Source organism: Motacilla alba, chromosome 1A, assembly GCF_015832195.1.
Source record: "Motacilla alba alba isolate MOTALB_02 chromosome 1A, Motacilla_alba_V1.0_pri, whole genome shotgun sequence".
Classification (NCBI taxonomy): Eukaryota; Metazoa; Chordata; class Aves; order Passeriformes; family Motacillidae; genus Motacilla; species Motacilla alba.
The window spans coordinates 14,372,156-14,386,099 of record NC_052031.1 but is presented as its reverse complement, the minus strand read 5'-3'; the positions used below and the strand labels follow the sequence as shown (position 1 = coordinate 14,386,099).

Here is a 13,944-nt window from a genome sequence, read left to right as displayed (position 1 = left end):
TCTGTTAAATATTTTAATATTTTTTTTTATTATTTTTTTTAATCTAGAGTTATCTGATGAGAACCAAGCTGGAAGTCAGTATTAAAATGGAGGAGATTTTGAATATAGAAAGAATTAGGTGAGCTTGAAGACAGAAGTAGACAAGTTCAGCTTTCAGGAAACACTCATGCATTTGCAGATGAACAATAAGCTGTGCTTCTGTGGTGGGTGATCATGTGCCTGACGTGGTGTGGGAGACGTGGCCCTTGGTGGCATCACAGAGATGCTGCTTCCTGCAGACACCAGAGGGATGGTGAGCAGCTGCTCATACCAACCAAAGCTCTTCCGAGTGTGCCACGGCAGATTCACCGTCAAGTACGTGTCGTGTGCCAGATCATCAGCACAGAAATACCTGAAGACAGGTGCAATTAGCACACTGCCAAATTCCCCTTCCAATGCAGTCTTCCAAAAATATAGAGTTTAGCACAATAGATCTTTCCAGAACAAGAAAGTTATTTGGTCACCACAACATAAAGAAGACATTAAACTATTGGAGAGTATCCAAAGGAGGGCAACAAAGATGGTGATGGACCTTGAGAAGCCGTATGAGGAGTGGCTGAGGTCTTGGTCTGTTCAGCCTGGAGGAGACTGAGGGGAGACCTCACTGCAGTTACAACTTCCTCATGAGGGGAAGAGGAGGGACAGACACGGATCTCTTCTCTATGGTGACAGTGACAGGACCCGAGGGAGTGGCCTGAAATTGTGTTGGGGGAGGTTTAGACTGGGTATTAGAAAAAGGTTCTTCACCCAAACGGTGTTTGGGGACTGAACAGGCTCCCCAGGGCACTGGTCACAGCACCAGCCTGACAAGAGTTCAAGAAATCTTTGGACAATGCTCTAGGGCACATGGGGTGACTCTTGGGAACGGTGCTGTGTGTTGTGGGTCTCTTCCAACTCAGCACATTCTATGATTCTGTGATACAGTGCAAGGCACAGGGGAAAGTTCACTCTAAATACTCTGAACTTCGGGACTGAGCTCTCCAGTTCAAGAAAAATAAAATCAAATGTAAATGAAGAAAATTGTTATGAGGATCTTTGTCAAATGGAGAGACTGTATCCAAGGATTGGCAAAAAGAGGAATAGATACAGGGATTTAACCTAGGATAGAGGAAAAGTTATGCAAAATAAAAAAATAATATTGTCCTGTAAGGGGAAAAAAACGAACTGGCCAAACTTAAACATGAACAAGATATTAGAAGATGGTTCCTCATTTTTACAATCATGAAATCCTTTCTAGCTGGAACAAGAGGAGTAAAAAACTAAACTGCTTTTAGGATGAGACATAAACATGTTCATGAAAATCTTGATAACACATCATACCAGTGTAACCTGAACTGTCAGACTCAAGCTGCTCTTTTCAGTCCTGTGCTCACATGCACCTATACAGACCCAGGCAAACATCCCTATCAAAAGCAACATATGAAGTGCAGTATCTGGTGGAATACCACATACTCCACTTCAAAACCATATGGGATTTTTTGACAGGATTCAGTTTAATAAAAAATATTATTTTCTAAATTGCACATCTTAGAACAACTCATTACTAATAACTCTTCTGACACAGCACAGTGCCACAGAGGAGAAATCCCCCTTCCAAAACTATTCACCTTTTCTTAAATGGACATGGTACATAGACAGCCTTGGCCAGAGAGCTTTGCACTCCCATGTCACACATCCCTACCAGCGACTTGCCATGTTCTTAAATCACCCTACTCCTTCCTTTTCAATGTTGATCGCAGCAGCAATTGTACTTCTGATGCTTTATGAGATACTCCCTCCAGGTCCTGGTTATTTCTGCAACCCTCCGTTATTCCAATACTAGCATTTTTCTGGGCACTTTACTCTCATGCAGATGATAACATCTTGTGGGATACTGTGCTGATGCAGATGTACTGCTCTATTTTTGAGACAGTGACCTTCAGAAACCTGACTATTTAGGTTTCTAAACATCCTGCACTGAGTGCTGCTGCTACTCAGTTAGACCACCACATGTACTGTGTTTTAGTATTTTACTCAGGAATTAAGCAGAAAGGCAAGTTCCATACCTGCTTTTTGGAAAGCTGACAGGTATCCTGTTAATATCTCATCACATATCCTGAGCCTATCTCTCTTCAGCACAATACAGAGACTTTGTAACTAAATAACAATTTTACAGCCAGAAGAGGGATGGAAAATGGAGAAGCCACAGAGCCAGTGATGCTCAAGCCTACTATCAAGCCTGATTATCACTTTGTGGTGCAATGTGAAATACAGAAACAAAAAATTTAGTGTTTATTCAAGGTCTTAGGCCCAATGGAGAGTGGATTATAACATGCAAACCCATATTTTTTTCAATTTCAAACTGAGTTCCTATTAAGGAAGAAGTATCCTTAAGCACTTCTTTTCTGAAATGTTACTCACAGTTCCCTATTCTTCATCCCTGTGCTGAATGTGGAGAATTTGTTTTCTCAGTCTGTATGCATTGCTTCCTTCTGCTTCCTAAGAAGATGCCTGAAAGTTTACCTGGCCCAGAAATGGCAAAGGACAAATTGAGCAACAATCATCAGCACTTTTGTGATTTTATTTAGTGGAGGAAATAATTCACCATAAATTATCTTGGAGGTGTGTTTAAGCATTGGCTTTCACTGCCAATGATAATAAATAAATACTGAAGAAAACCCTTGATGACTGACACACACTTACTTCTATTTAGTTACTCTTTTGGGTTTTTTCCCCTGCAGTTATACTGAAGTTCTTTTGTGAAACATTACTGCACAAAACTGGAAACATTCCTGCAATCTGCCCGCAGGCATTACCACTCTTCCCATTACCAGAAGTGTATTACAATGAGTCCTATTGGCACTCAAGAATCACTTCAATTGTATTATCAAAATTGCTCACTAAAGTTTCAGAATGACTGAGCTAATTTACCAGCTTCCTGCTGCTATTCCACCCACACATTTCTGGATGTATGCTGCATTTTTTAATACTTTAATCTCTTGCACTCATGAACTGAGTCTACACTGAAAATAAATTTTAAAAAAGAAGAAAAAACAACAACAAATTAATACCTCATACTCAAGAGAATAAAGAGATCCCATTTAGAGTAGGGAAAGTTTCTAAAGTTGGTGTCTCATGGCTAATTCAAGACTAAAAGGGGATTTAAACATCATTATTTTCACCCACATTGCCCAAAGAAAATCAGCCAGTTCAGCTTGCAAATTGGTCAGTGAGAATCACTAGTGTGAGTATAATCCATCTGAACACAGTGCAAAAGCTCACAATTGTGAAGGGACAATTACTGTATCAAGATGATTAATGAATTGTTAAGAATTGTTTTTAACACCATAAATACAAAGGGAAATACAACTTGTATAATACTGATATTTACTTTAGAAATGTAATCAGGATGAAAATGAATCCAAACCTTGCACATTTCTCTGCTGTACTGGACTCTGTGTCACACATACAAAAAGTTCAAACTTATTTCCCATACATTCAATATTCCATTGCAGCTCTAATCCACAGTGCTCCTCCAATTTCCCAGGTTCGACAGGACCTTCTGCTGTGAACCTTTTGTCAGCAGCCCAGCAATGCACACAGAGAGAAACAACTCAAAATCAGACACAAGTTTTACAGAGCAGAAAACAGTTTAAGAAGAGAGGGGTGTGCTCACACTTGATCCACAGGGAAAGCTTATCCACAAATGTGTTTTTGAGAATACCTGACTTCCACTAAGGGGGAGACAACTTTCTCCCTTGGTATGTGTGCAAATTCAAAAGTGGAGTTAGGTAATAGTGGAGTTACTTCCACTTCAGTTTGTAACAAACAGTTTTTGACAGTCTTTGAGAGCAGGAAGTGAAAAGAAGTGGAAAATTCATCCAGTAAGGTTTTATAATACTCTTGGATCAGATTTTAAAAAAATAATTCACAGTTTAAATTCTTCTTTTTAGAAGAAAAATATGACTTATCACATGTAGGTAACCAGTCTTTAAGTTAACAGTATTAAAAAAACTCACCACAAACAGCAAGTATAGTTCACACAAGGGTCCCCTGGTTATAAAGTATGCATGGCTGCAGGCAACTCCTTAAGCAAAGTTAGAGATAGAATCAAGGATAAAGTGTAAGGAGACAAGCATCTTAAGCACAGATTTAGATTTTTTTCAGACCATCTGCTGGTGTCCTTTCATTCTTTCCATGGTGAACACAAACCATTTCAAACTCTTTTTCATTGCTTATGTGACATTGTTAGAGGAACCTGCCATGGCTGACAAATTTAAATGTCAAGAGTTCTCTTTAAAATCTGAGATCTGCTTGGCAATGCTTTGGGAAGGAGATCACTGCCACAGACAAGGACATTTATTCAAAATAAACATAATTAATTAAATTCAAATGTTTGTCTTTACAATAAGAAGGAATCCAAAGAAATCACATCTCACCATTTCTAATTCTGCCAATCACACAATTAAATACAACATATGAATTTTGTAACCTCTCAGTAAAATGACCAGGTATTTATAAAAAAAAACCAACCCAACCAATAAATCAAGGGAAAAAAACTCCCTAAAACATACATAAAACCCATAAACAAATTGAAAAGACAGTTAACACAGGGTTTCAAGCAGAGGAAGCATTTTTAAACTTTGTAAATATGGAAACATCAACAGTGCCCTTAGTTACATAGGTAATAGATTTATATATATAATCTAATCCAGATTTAATATTTAAAAAAATAGATTTAAGTCTTCCTCTTACAAGATGACATAGAAATTTGACTCAAGTCCAAGACCTGCCTACATAGGATGACTTTTCAGCTATCACAGACTTTTGGTCCATGGTCAAAAGGGATCCCACTGATTTTTTGGGTAATACATCATTGTCCCTATGACATGTCACCTTTGCTTCAAATACAGAGAAAAAAATTCTCACGCACTGTCTTACAATGATAGAGATACATTCATCTTCTGTGCTTCTTGTTCGAGCAAAAGCTGCTGATTTCCCTCAATCAATTCATCTGCCTCAGCATTTTCAGGAAAGCACTTTAACAGTAACTTCAAGAATAGCTTTGGACACAAGAAATATTCTGACCTCTTCATCTGGGTCAAGAGATGGGCAAACATGTAACAGAAGCTTGCAACCTGACTTACTTCAATAACCCAGCAGGTGGAAAGAGCTGCCTCATCTCCTCATCACCTCTGACTGTGGCTAGTGGCTCATTCCAGACCGGCTGGTTTTCCCAAAGCCAGAGCAGGGGTGCAGTGGAGCACGACCCTCCCTGGGGAGGCCGTGGTGTCCCAGCACAGCCAGCTGGCAGCTGGAGCCCTCTGGGTCCCTGTAGCACAGCTGTGCTGGGCCTCAGCTGGCCTTGGCAGAGGAAAGGACAACAATCAGACATGCAGCTTTCCTCACAGATGAAGTCACGTGCTGTAACGCAAATGTGCCTCCTCCCAGTCAACTTCACAGTGACAGAAGGGGTCCTCAAAAGTTCCTCATGTGTGTGTTAGTTACTGAAAGAAAGAATGCTGGCAGAGCCATTTTTGCCTTCACATGCATAGAAACAGTAAATTTTCAACCAGCCCATTTCACAGCACACTATCACAATCAGCCTCTTTTTCTTCACCATTCTATTTTATTCAAAATTACTTAGTTTTCAGAGCAATCAAACCAAATAACTCTCTCTTAGAAAGAAGTATGTTACAGCCAAGCAGATTTTCAAGCAGTTGACACTTACTGGCCATTTGCATACTCCAGAATTTATTTATATCCCGTCTCTAAAGAAGTATTTACTTGAAAGGCAGTCTAAAAGATTTGGCCATGGTCACAAGAAAATCAATGGCAGTCAAGAACAGAATAAATCTGAAGAGCCCTTGCTCTACCAATTAAAAATATGAAGTTTAGACATAAAAATACAAAATTTGGAATGTTGCACTGTCACAGCTCTTTCATAAATTTAACACTTATGATTCTGGAAAAGAATTTTTACAAAATAAAAAGTAACACTGAGGCTTTAAGATGGCTCAGATTATTTGAGAACAGTAGGAAACTACAAACTTTAAAAAAATTCCAAAGGACTTAATCTAAAAGCACCACTGCCAGAAATGTGGCATTTGGAAAAACAATAGTTCAGTGCAAATAGTGATAAGAAATAGAAAGATAAACACTCCAACCAACAGACAGTACTATCTTGTTAGTGTCTGCTTCTGCTACCAGCTGCACTAAAAAGGAACCTTCTCATTTTATATTATGTTTCTCTTTAAATGTATTCCCATAAAACAAAAATTTTGGACAAAACCAGACCTAAAAGCCTGCTTATATTGCTAGTTTTTGAGAAAAGCAAAACACCTAATGACTGACTGTTCAACTAAACCCGTATCACAAAATCAAAACAGATAAGTAATGTGTACCTTTTTATTTCTACACATGGAATTGCAGACCACTTTCCTCGTATTATCCAAATAGGAAGTTCTCCTACTGAACACGTTATATAAAGCAAGAGAGGCAAATGTGACTTCCCTGCCTAAAAGAAGCTGCTTTCCATGGACATGGCAAGCCAGTTCACAGCCACTTCCACACAAACACAGCTGTAGGTAAACACAGTAGTTGGAATTCAACTCCACTCAGTAGCTTACGTGTAAACAAAACTTTCTGAATCAAAACTAGCTTTAAAACAAACTCTAAAAACTCAAACAAAAAAACCCCACAATACATGGTTTCATGTCATGCCCAAAGCTCTATCTTTGATAGATTCATTTTGATGCATAAAGAAAAAAACAGAAAAGCTGTAATGTGGTAAATGCAGAATTCCGCATGTCTGATTTCTAGTGCCAAGAATTCATTGCAACTTGAAATCCTCATGAGTAATGGTAAATGGCAGTAGGAGAAATAATAAAGTTCCTTTAATAGTTCACTACACTGCTGTTTGGAAGGTATACGTGTTGAAATGGTGTCCCAGAACTATGTGTATGTTAACTTCATATAAAAACTCACCACATTTACAACCATATTTCAATTTAATTATTGTACACAGGTTAACAAAAACACTGGATTTAACAAAAACAATATTCAGAATGGTACAACACGTGTTCATCTTCTCCAGGAAATAATATTACAAGTGATCATCTTAGGACAATTTAGCCACACTAGCAACAGGAGTTCTGTTAAAATGCAACTGTGGTCTACTAAGCCACTTATTTTAGCACTACAGAGTATTTGAAGTTAAGAGTCCTACGGCCAAGGCTTAAAAATCATTTAAGATTCAAAGCTCAAAATGTCTTACAGTCAAAATGACAGTATTCTTAAAAAACCACAACAAAATAACCCCAAAACAATGAATTAAAAGGCTTCTGTATTTAGTTTTATCCTCTTCACGGCATTCTCTATTCATATAGTTGCTCGTATCATTGGTAATAGGGTCTGTATCTGGCTTGATCGGGGTGATGTGGTCCAGGAAGGGGGGCCTGAGCAGGAGGCCCTTGCATCCTTGGAGGTGGGGGCGGCCCCCTTGGAGCTGGCCATATCCCTGGACTCATTCCCCCAGGCTGTGTGAAAGGGGGACTAAGAGTTCCTTGATCTTCACTGAACTGCGGCAAAGAGCTGGGATTATAGTGATGGGGAGGGGGAGCGTTTACATTTACAGGTGGGCCTCCATGCTGAGGAGGGGGAGGTCCCGGAGGAGGGTGGTTCATGTAGGGCGGCATCTGGGCGATGATGTGTCCGGGCGGCGGGGTGATGGGCGGAGGGGCAGAGGTCATGGGGGGCGGCGGCGCCTGGCTGTACACCATGTGAGGGGTGCCGGCCGCCTGCGGAGGGTGCTGCAGCGGGTGGCTGATGGGCGGCGGCGGCGGCGGGGGCGGCGCGTAGTGCTGCTGGGGAGGCATAATGTGGTGAGGGTGTGACACCACCGGCTGACCCTGGTACTCGGGATGATGGTGGGCAGGCGCGGGCGCCGGTGGAGGCGGTTCTCGAGCGCCTGAATTGGAATCATCCTGGATGGGGACAGTTATTAAGTTGCTGTGTTTCCTGGTGGAGATGCGGAAGGTGTCCTGGCTGACGGGGCGGGGGGGCGGCGGAGCCATGGACATCTCTGCAGGAGGAGCACGGATGTCTTCGTGAGGCTGGTTATAGTGCTCGTGTGGCACGTGCTGCAGAGGAGGCGGTGGCATCATGATGTGCTGCTTTGGAGGAATGTGGCTCATGTGGTGTTTCTCAGGGGGCATGATGAAACGCTCGGGAATTTCCGCCGGCGGAGGGGCAATAGGAGGATGCACGGGCTCAATGGGAGGACGAGTAACAGGCTTGCCAGCTCTCATGTGACGGTGGTTGATGTGAGCTTGTAAGTCCCTCTGTGACAGGTAAGTTCTCTTGCATCCTTGAACAATGCTACACATGAAGAGAGACCCTCGTACGCACTGCTCAATTCGCTGCACAGGTTCGTTACAGCTAAATAAAAAGAGAATATTGGTTTATTGTCATCATAGGGAGCTTAACGTGCATTCTTCCTCGTTAATGTAATTAGCCAAATTTGAACTGACAATTTTGCCCCATTGTAGCAATGAAAGAAACTTTTCAATGATTTTGAAGTTTACCCAGTTTATAAATATCAAAATGTAACTATGAAAGAACATAAAAATGTCATGAGGTAGAATTTTTAAGTAGCATCTCTCAAACAAATTCTTCTGTGCATTAAAACATAACACAAGTCATTTTCACTAAGTAAATCAAATGACCATTAATTCCTTTTCCAATTACAGCAATAACAGGTTACCTACCCAAAACCAACAAGTAAACACTGATCTCTTACAATCCCAAAGTAAGGAATAGGAACTAGAAAGTTCAGAGTACTCTACTGCCTCTGCTAAATGTACATAAATTAGAGTAAAGTTAATAGAGTATCTGAAATAAGATATTTAAGTTACTTTCTTACATTTCCTTTAATAACCAATCTTGAGATAACTTACCCTGGACACATCTTGTCTCCCTTTTTCTCGTGTAGTATAGCACAGTCATAGCAAAAAACATGCTTGCAAGGTATCTAGAAATAAAACATTTCTGTTAAGACATTGTGTATAAATATCTATGTCACTCTTCAGAATACAGATTCCTCCCTCCAGTACACAGTTTATAACAATTAAAGTAATTAAGTTACCTGTGAGGTGAACAAGCCTAGCAGTGGTTAACAATTTACAGTATCTTTGCACAGAAACCTTCTAGAACAGTTTATGCTGAGCTTTGGATTTTTTGGGGTATTGTTGTTTGGGGTTAAGTGATGGTAAAAAACATTGGCACAAGTTTGAGTCTTGCACTATTACCATCACTGAACTTTCACAGAAGCTGCATATGCAATCTGATTACACTTGTCTTGCTGGCAAGGAAGGAAAGTTTTAAAAGCATTAGCTGTCATTAAGTGAGATGCTGAAGCCTGTTACATCACACTTGGAAATCTAAATTAATCTCAGGGATTTTTAAAGGTAGATAAAAGTGAACAGTGTTTTCTAACTTCACTGCAAGTCTTCAACTGGAAAATAAAAAGTTTAATTTCAAACCTAAGCGGTGTAAGATCCAAACCCCATAACTTGAAGGTTTTTTCCTTTGTGATGGTGTTCTGGTTTTTGTTTAACATTTCCAGGCTTATTTTACTGAACCAGGGGTTAAAGCAAAATCAGTCAGATAGATGGAACAAAAACACTTGAGCAGTGAAGCCCTCCAGCTCCATCCTGGTACTATTCTGCTGTTTATGCCTGTTGAAATCAGTAATCTCTAGAAGCCTCATACAGACACAGTAAAAAACCTCATTTTATCTGAAGGGAAACCACGACTGCATCTTCCACTGGTAATTTCACTCACCATGCGGCCGTACATCTTGATGGGCAATCCACACTTATCACAGAAATGGACTGGTGTATCATCCTTTTCCCCCAGCAAGTTTATCTGGTAGGACACAGAAGGGGGTGAGAAAACAAACCCCAACATCACTAAAGCTTCTCATTTCACTTATCATCAACATACCCATTATTGCTGAATTGGTTGAAAAGGAAGCAAGAACACCACAAACAGGAGAAAGCAGAGGATGTCATTTTAGTCAGACAAAAATAACTGAAAAACTTTTAATTAACAAAGTATCTATCTACCAGGACTATCTACAACTTGGTATGAAGCACAGGCAAAGATTCATGACTTTACCTTATAATCCCAAAAAATGGGTCCAGGAAATCTCCTTTGATTGCCAAACATTTCACCTCCTTTACATTCGTATCGCTCCTCCTTGTTATAATCAAATTCTTCTGTGGAAAGGAGAAAGAAAAGAAAGACACAAGCCAACCACAACACTTTTGTAATTGACACCAGCTGCTTTTAAGAGCATGGGTCATTTTTACTGAAATCATCAAAAAATGCCACAGCACTTCCAATCTGCTGAGCCCATTCCACAGAAAGGCAGAGCCAAAGCAGTAAGACAGCCTGTTTTGGAAATGGGCACTGCTGAAGCCCTACAGTGCAGCAGTACTTGGAGATTTGAAACTTGCTTTGCATTTGGACAGAACCCTGGACTCTTCAGTCTCTGAGTAAAGTCTCGAACAATGCTGTGGAATAACATATTTCCCTTCTACAGGTAATTTATATGAATTTACCTTCATCACCAGCTTGTGTCTTCGCAGGCATCCTGTTCATATTTCTTGGAGTTCGAGGAGCAGGTTTGGTTTTATTGGTCTGTTTTGAAATAAGCTTTATAGGGATTCTTCTACGGACATCAAGACCACCCAATGATCCTGAACTATTTGTTCCTTGCAAATCATTGTCTGTGAAAGAAAATTTTAAAAAGTATAGATTTTTTTCCATTTATCTCAATAGTCTCTAGAGAGGCTAAATATTAACAGAAATGTTTTAAGAAAAATAATTTTTAAAGCTTGCTTAAGACTCCCACATCATAGCAAAATTTATTCACTACAAATAAGTATCTTCACAGACAATTTATTCCAGAAATCATGTCAAAAAACTGTATTGTGACCAGCAATGAATTTAGGAAATCTAGTTTGAAAATAAAACTATTAAAATAATCTAGCTAGTCACACATTTTTCCACAACAGAAACATTAACTTATGGCTCTTCTCACAGTGTGAAGAGCCCTGGAGAGTCAATTCTTCATACAACCTTGATTACACAGAATTTCTTATGTGAAAAGATAATTTTTACAATTTATGTTTATTGTTTATTAAAGTAGGAAGGAAATTATTAATATATTCATATTAACTGTTCATATATTAACTCAATATCTTGACATATCACTTCGAAGTTTATTATAAAGTATCACAAAGTATCACTGGTACTTAGGAATATGTAGTTGTATCCTTCCTAAACTGAAAATTACTGTTCCTGGCTATACACAAAATTCTCCTTAACCAGATTTACATCTAAGTACCAGGGTGAACAAAGCAAGAAATAGCCTGACACATGCATCAGCGGGTACAGGCTCCAAGAGACAGCACAGACCAGGTAATGCAACAAGCAACACCAATGAGGAAACATCAACTCCCTCAGCCTCCAGCAAGTTTAACTGAAACCACCCCACAGCATCTCATCCATACAAAAAAGAAGCTACATCCTTCACAAATCTTCCCAGCTCACTGGGATTGTAACTGAAAATGCCACAGGTGTTTCAAAGCAGGGCACGCTCAGCCTGGAAGGGGTGAGCCCCCAGCAGTTACAGCCCTGCAGTTCCACAGGGAAGGGCACTCCAGCCCTGGAATGACTGCAGAGGTCCCAAAGGACTGCAGTGCAGGATGCTGAAATTAGGGTCCATGAGTGTAATTCTGCACGATGCCTCACCAACCGCTGTCTCTCAAAGCCTATGACCACCACAAGTGGCACCATAACAATGCAACAAGTAGAAGGAAAACCAAGAAAAAATGGGATTGCTCTCAGTTTTTCAGCAGCTACCCCCAAAGCCGGGAAATGTGTCAGTTTCAAACTGGGACTGTGCTCTGACAGTCCCGTACCTCCGAATCAAAACCCCTCAATTTCCTCGGATAGATCAAACTCCTCTTAGAACTATGGTTGACAGTTTCACTCTAAAAGGCAATGAACAAAAAGGCAAAAGCAATAAAGCTTGGTTTTACTTCTCGTCATTTGTTATTTCTCAGCTGTCAGATGAACCTGCAAACACTCAACTGTGTCAACAGGCTTCCCCAGGGAGTGCTTGACCAAGGCATCAGAGGTAAAGCCACTTGTTTTCCACATGTTGGGAAATTCTGTTTTCTACCAGAATACACAAAACCACAGCACCATAAACCACAGTCTCTGCAGCAACTCAGTCCATTTGCAAACAGGGATAACTAAAAAGAATTTTAAAAATCAAAAGCCTATTTATTGGTTAATCCACTGAACTGCCAATAGGTTCTGTCACTTTTCATCCCTATATCCTCTCAAGCCAGGAATATTTACATTAGTTAGCTGCTTAACTAACTCAAACTAGCAAGTTTATTAGTCACTCATGCTTCACGGAAGGATAAATTCCTGTCTGCAGGAGCATAATTTGTGGGATTATGTCCAGAAAAAACTACGACAAACACACCAAACTTGCTGAGACTACTTAAAGAAGCTCTAATTAGAGGTGATGCAACCTACTGAAACGTCACCTTCATCAATTTAAGTTTTATTTTTGCATTTCAAGCTTTAATAAAATTCACAAATACAGCCCAAATACTTTATACAGATAGAGTCATAATGCAATCTTTTGTAAGAGAAAGGAAAAAACCTCCAAAACCACCCTAGCACAAAGCCCACGTCCATTCATTTATTCACTGCACTACGCCAGCGCATGAACTAGCAAAGGATCGCAGCTACGCCAGCGCGCTCACCGGCAAACGACATTTAAACCACGAAACCGAATTTAAGCACACGAGGAAGTTTCCTGTCGGGCCACAAACACGGAATCAGGAAACACACTGCGGGCACCGACGCCTGGAAACGCCGCGGGCAAACGAGCGTCTCTCCCTCTCCCCCACCCCCGGGACGTCCCGGGCTGCATCCGGCGCTGCCGGGCCCGCCCGGCGCGGCCCGCCCGGCGCAACCAGCGGCCGCCGCTCCGCCCGGGACGGGGCGTCCGCCGGCAGCGGCCCCTCAGCCCGGCCGAGCGCCCTCGGGGCGGGGGCAGCGCCGGGCGCCGCCGAGCCCCAGGCGGCAGCGGGGCCGCCGCGCCCGCCCGGGCAGGGAGCAGGCCCCGCGGCGCGCCCGAGCCCCGCCGGCGCTCCCGGGGGCCGGGCCGGGCCCGCCGCCGCCGCCCCTGCGCCGCCCCGCGCCCGCCGGCCCCGCTGGGCCGCTCCCCGTGCGGCGGCGGGCGCGGGCCCGGCGCGGCGGGCACGGACGGGCCCCCGGGCTCCCCCTGCTCACCATTGTGGTCCATGATGCGGCGCGGGGCGCTGTGGGAGCGGAAGGGCGCGGCCGGAAGCGGCGGCGGCGCGGGCGGGGCCGCGCTGGCCGAGCCGGGCCGAGAGCGCCGGGCCGGAGCGGGAGCGGGGCAGCCGCGGCGTGCGGAGCCGCGATTCCTTGGGACTGGGAGGCGTCCCCCTGGGCTTGGGGGAAGGATGGAGTGAAAACATGAGCGGGGTCACTCCGTTCAGGAGCCGCGGAGGCCCCGGCCGGCTGTGCGGTGCAGGCTTCAAACGCGGGGAAGATGTGAGGCCGCATCGCGCTCTGGGCTGCTGCGGGTCAGCCGTGAGTTGGAGCCTGGAAATGGCAGGTTGCTGACACGCTGTACAAGTGATGGAACGGTGAATCTCCAGAGCGCTCAGAAGCGTCACAGCAATAGAGTTCACTGGCTCAAGAGAGGACTTAATGTTAAATTTAGCATTTTGTAATTCCTGTGTAATTCAGTGCGATGCTGAAGAATAGCACTGAAGAAAGGAAAGAATAAAAATACAACGAAGTCATAGG

General features: G+C 42.5%; 1 protein-coding gene across 5 annotated transcripts; it reads right to left on the bottom strand.

The window, feature by feature from the left end:
* Positions 1–4,359: 4,359 nt before the first annotated feature.
* CBLL1 (Cbl proto-oncogene like 1) lies at positions 4,360–13,474 on the bottom strand. 5 transcript variants are annotated; one of them, XM_038154455.1, is made up of 6 exons: positions 13,402–13,474; positions 10,644–10,811; positions 10,198–10,295; positions 9,862–9,945; positions 8,976–9,049; positions 7,416–8,457 (listed from the first exon to the last, which is right to left on the bottom strand). In XM_038154455.1, the coding sequence occupies exons 1-6, from the start codon at positions 13,412–13,414 to the stop codon at positions 7,416–7,418; spliced, it is 1,479 nt and encodes a 492-aa protein (XP_038010383.1). In that variant the 5' UTR covers positions 13,415–13,474. The 5 variants fall into 5 exon arrangements, with proteins under 5 accessions (XP_038010379.1, XP_038010383.1, XP_038010382.1 ...); XM_038154454.1 differs by having other exon boundaries at positions 10,198–10,298; positions 13,402–13,468; XM_038154453.1 differs by lacking the exon at positions 13,402–13,474 and adding an exon at positions 12,870–13,166 and having other exon boundaries at positions 10,198–10,298.
* Between the last annotated feature and the right edge of the window lie 470 nt (positions 13,475–13,944).

Coding starts and splice junctions, on each gene's coding strand:
- CBLL1 (XM_038154451.1), bottom strand. CDS start 10,851: ATGGAAAAAAATCTATACTTTTTAAAATTTTCTTTCACAGACAATGAT. Junction 10,299..10,643: donor GACACAAGCTGGTGATGAAG/GTAAATTCATAT, acceptor TCCTTTCCACAG/AAGAATTTGATTATAACAAG. Junction 9,050..9,861: donor TCAAGATGTACGGCCGCATG/GTGAGTGAAATT, acceptor TTTTATTTCTAG/ATACCTTGCAAGCATGTTTT.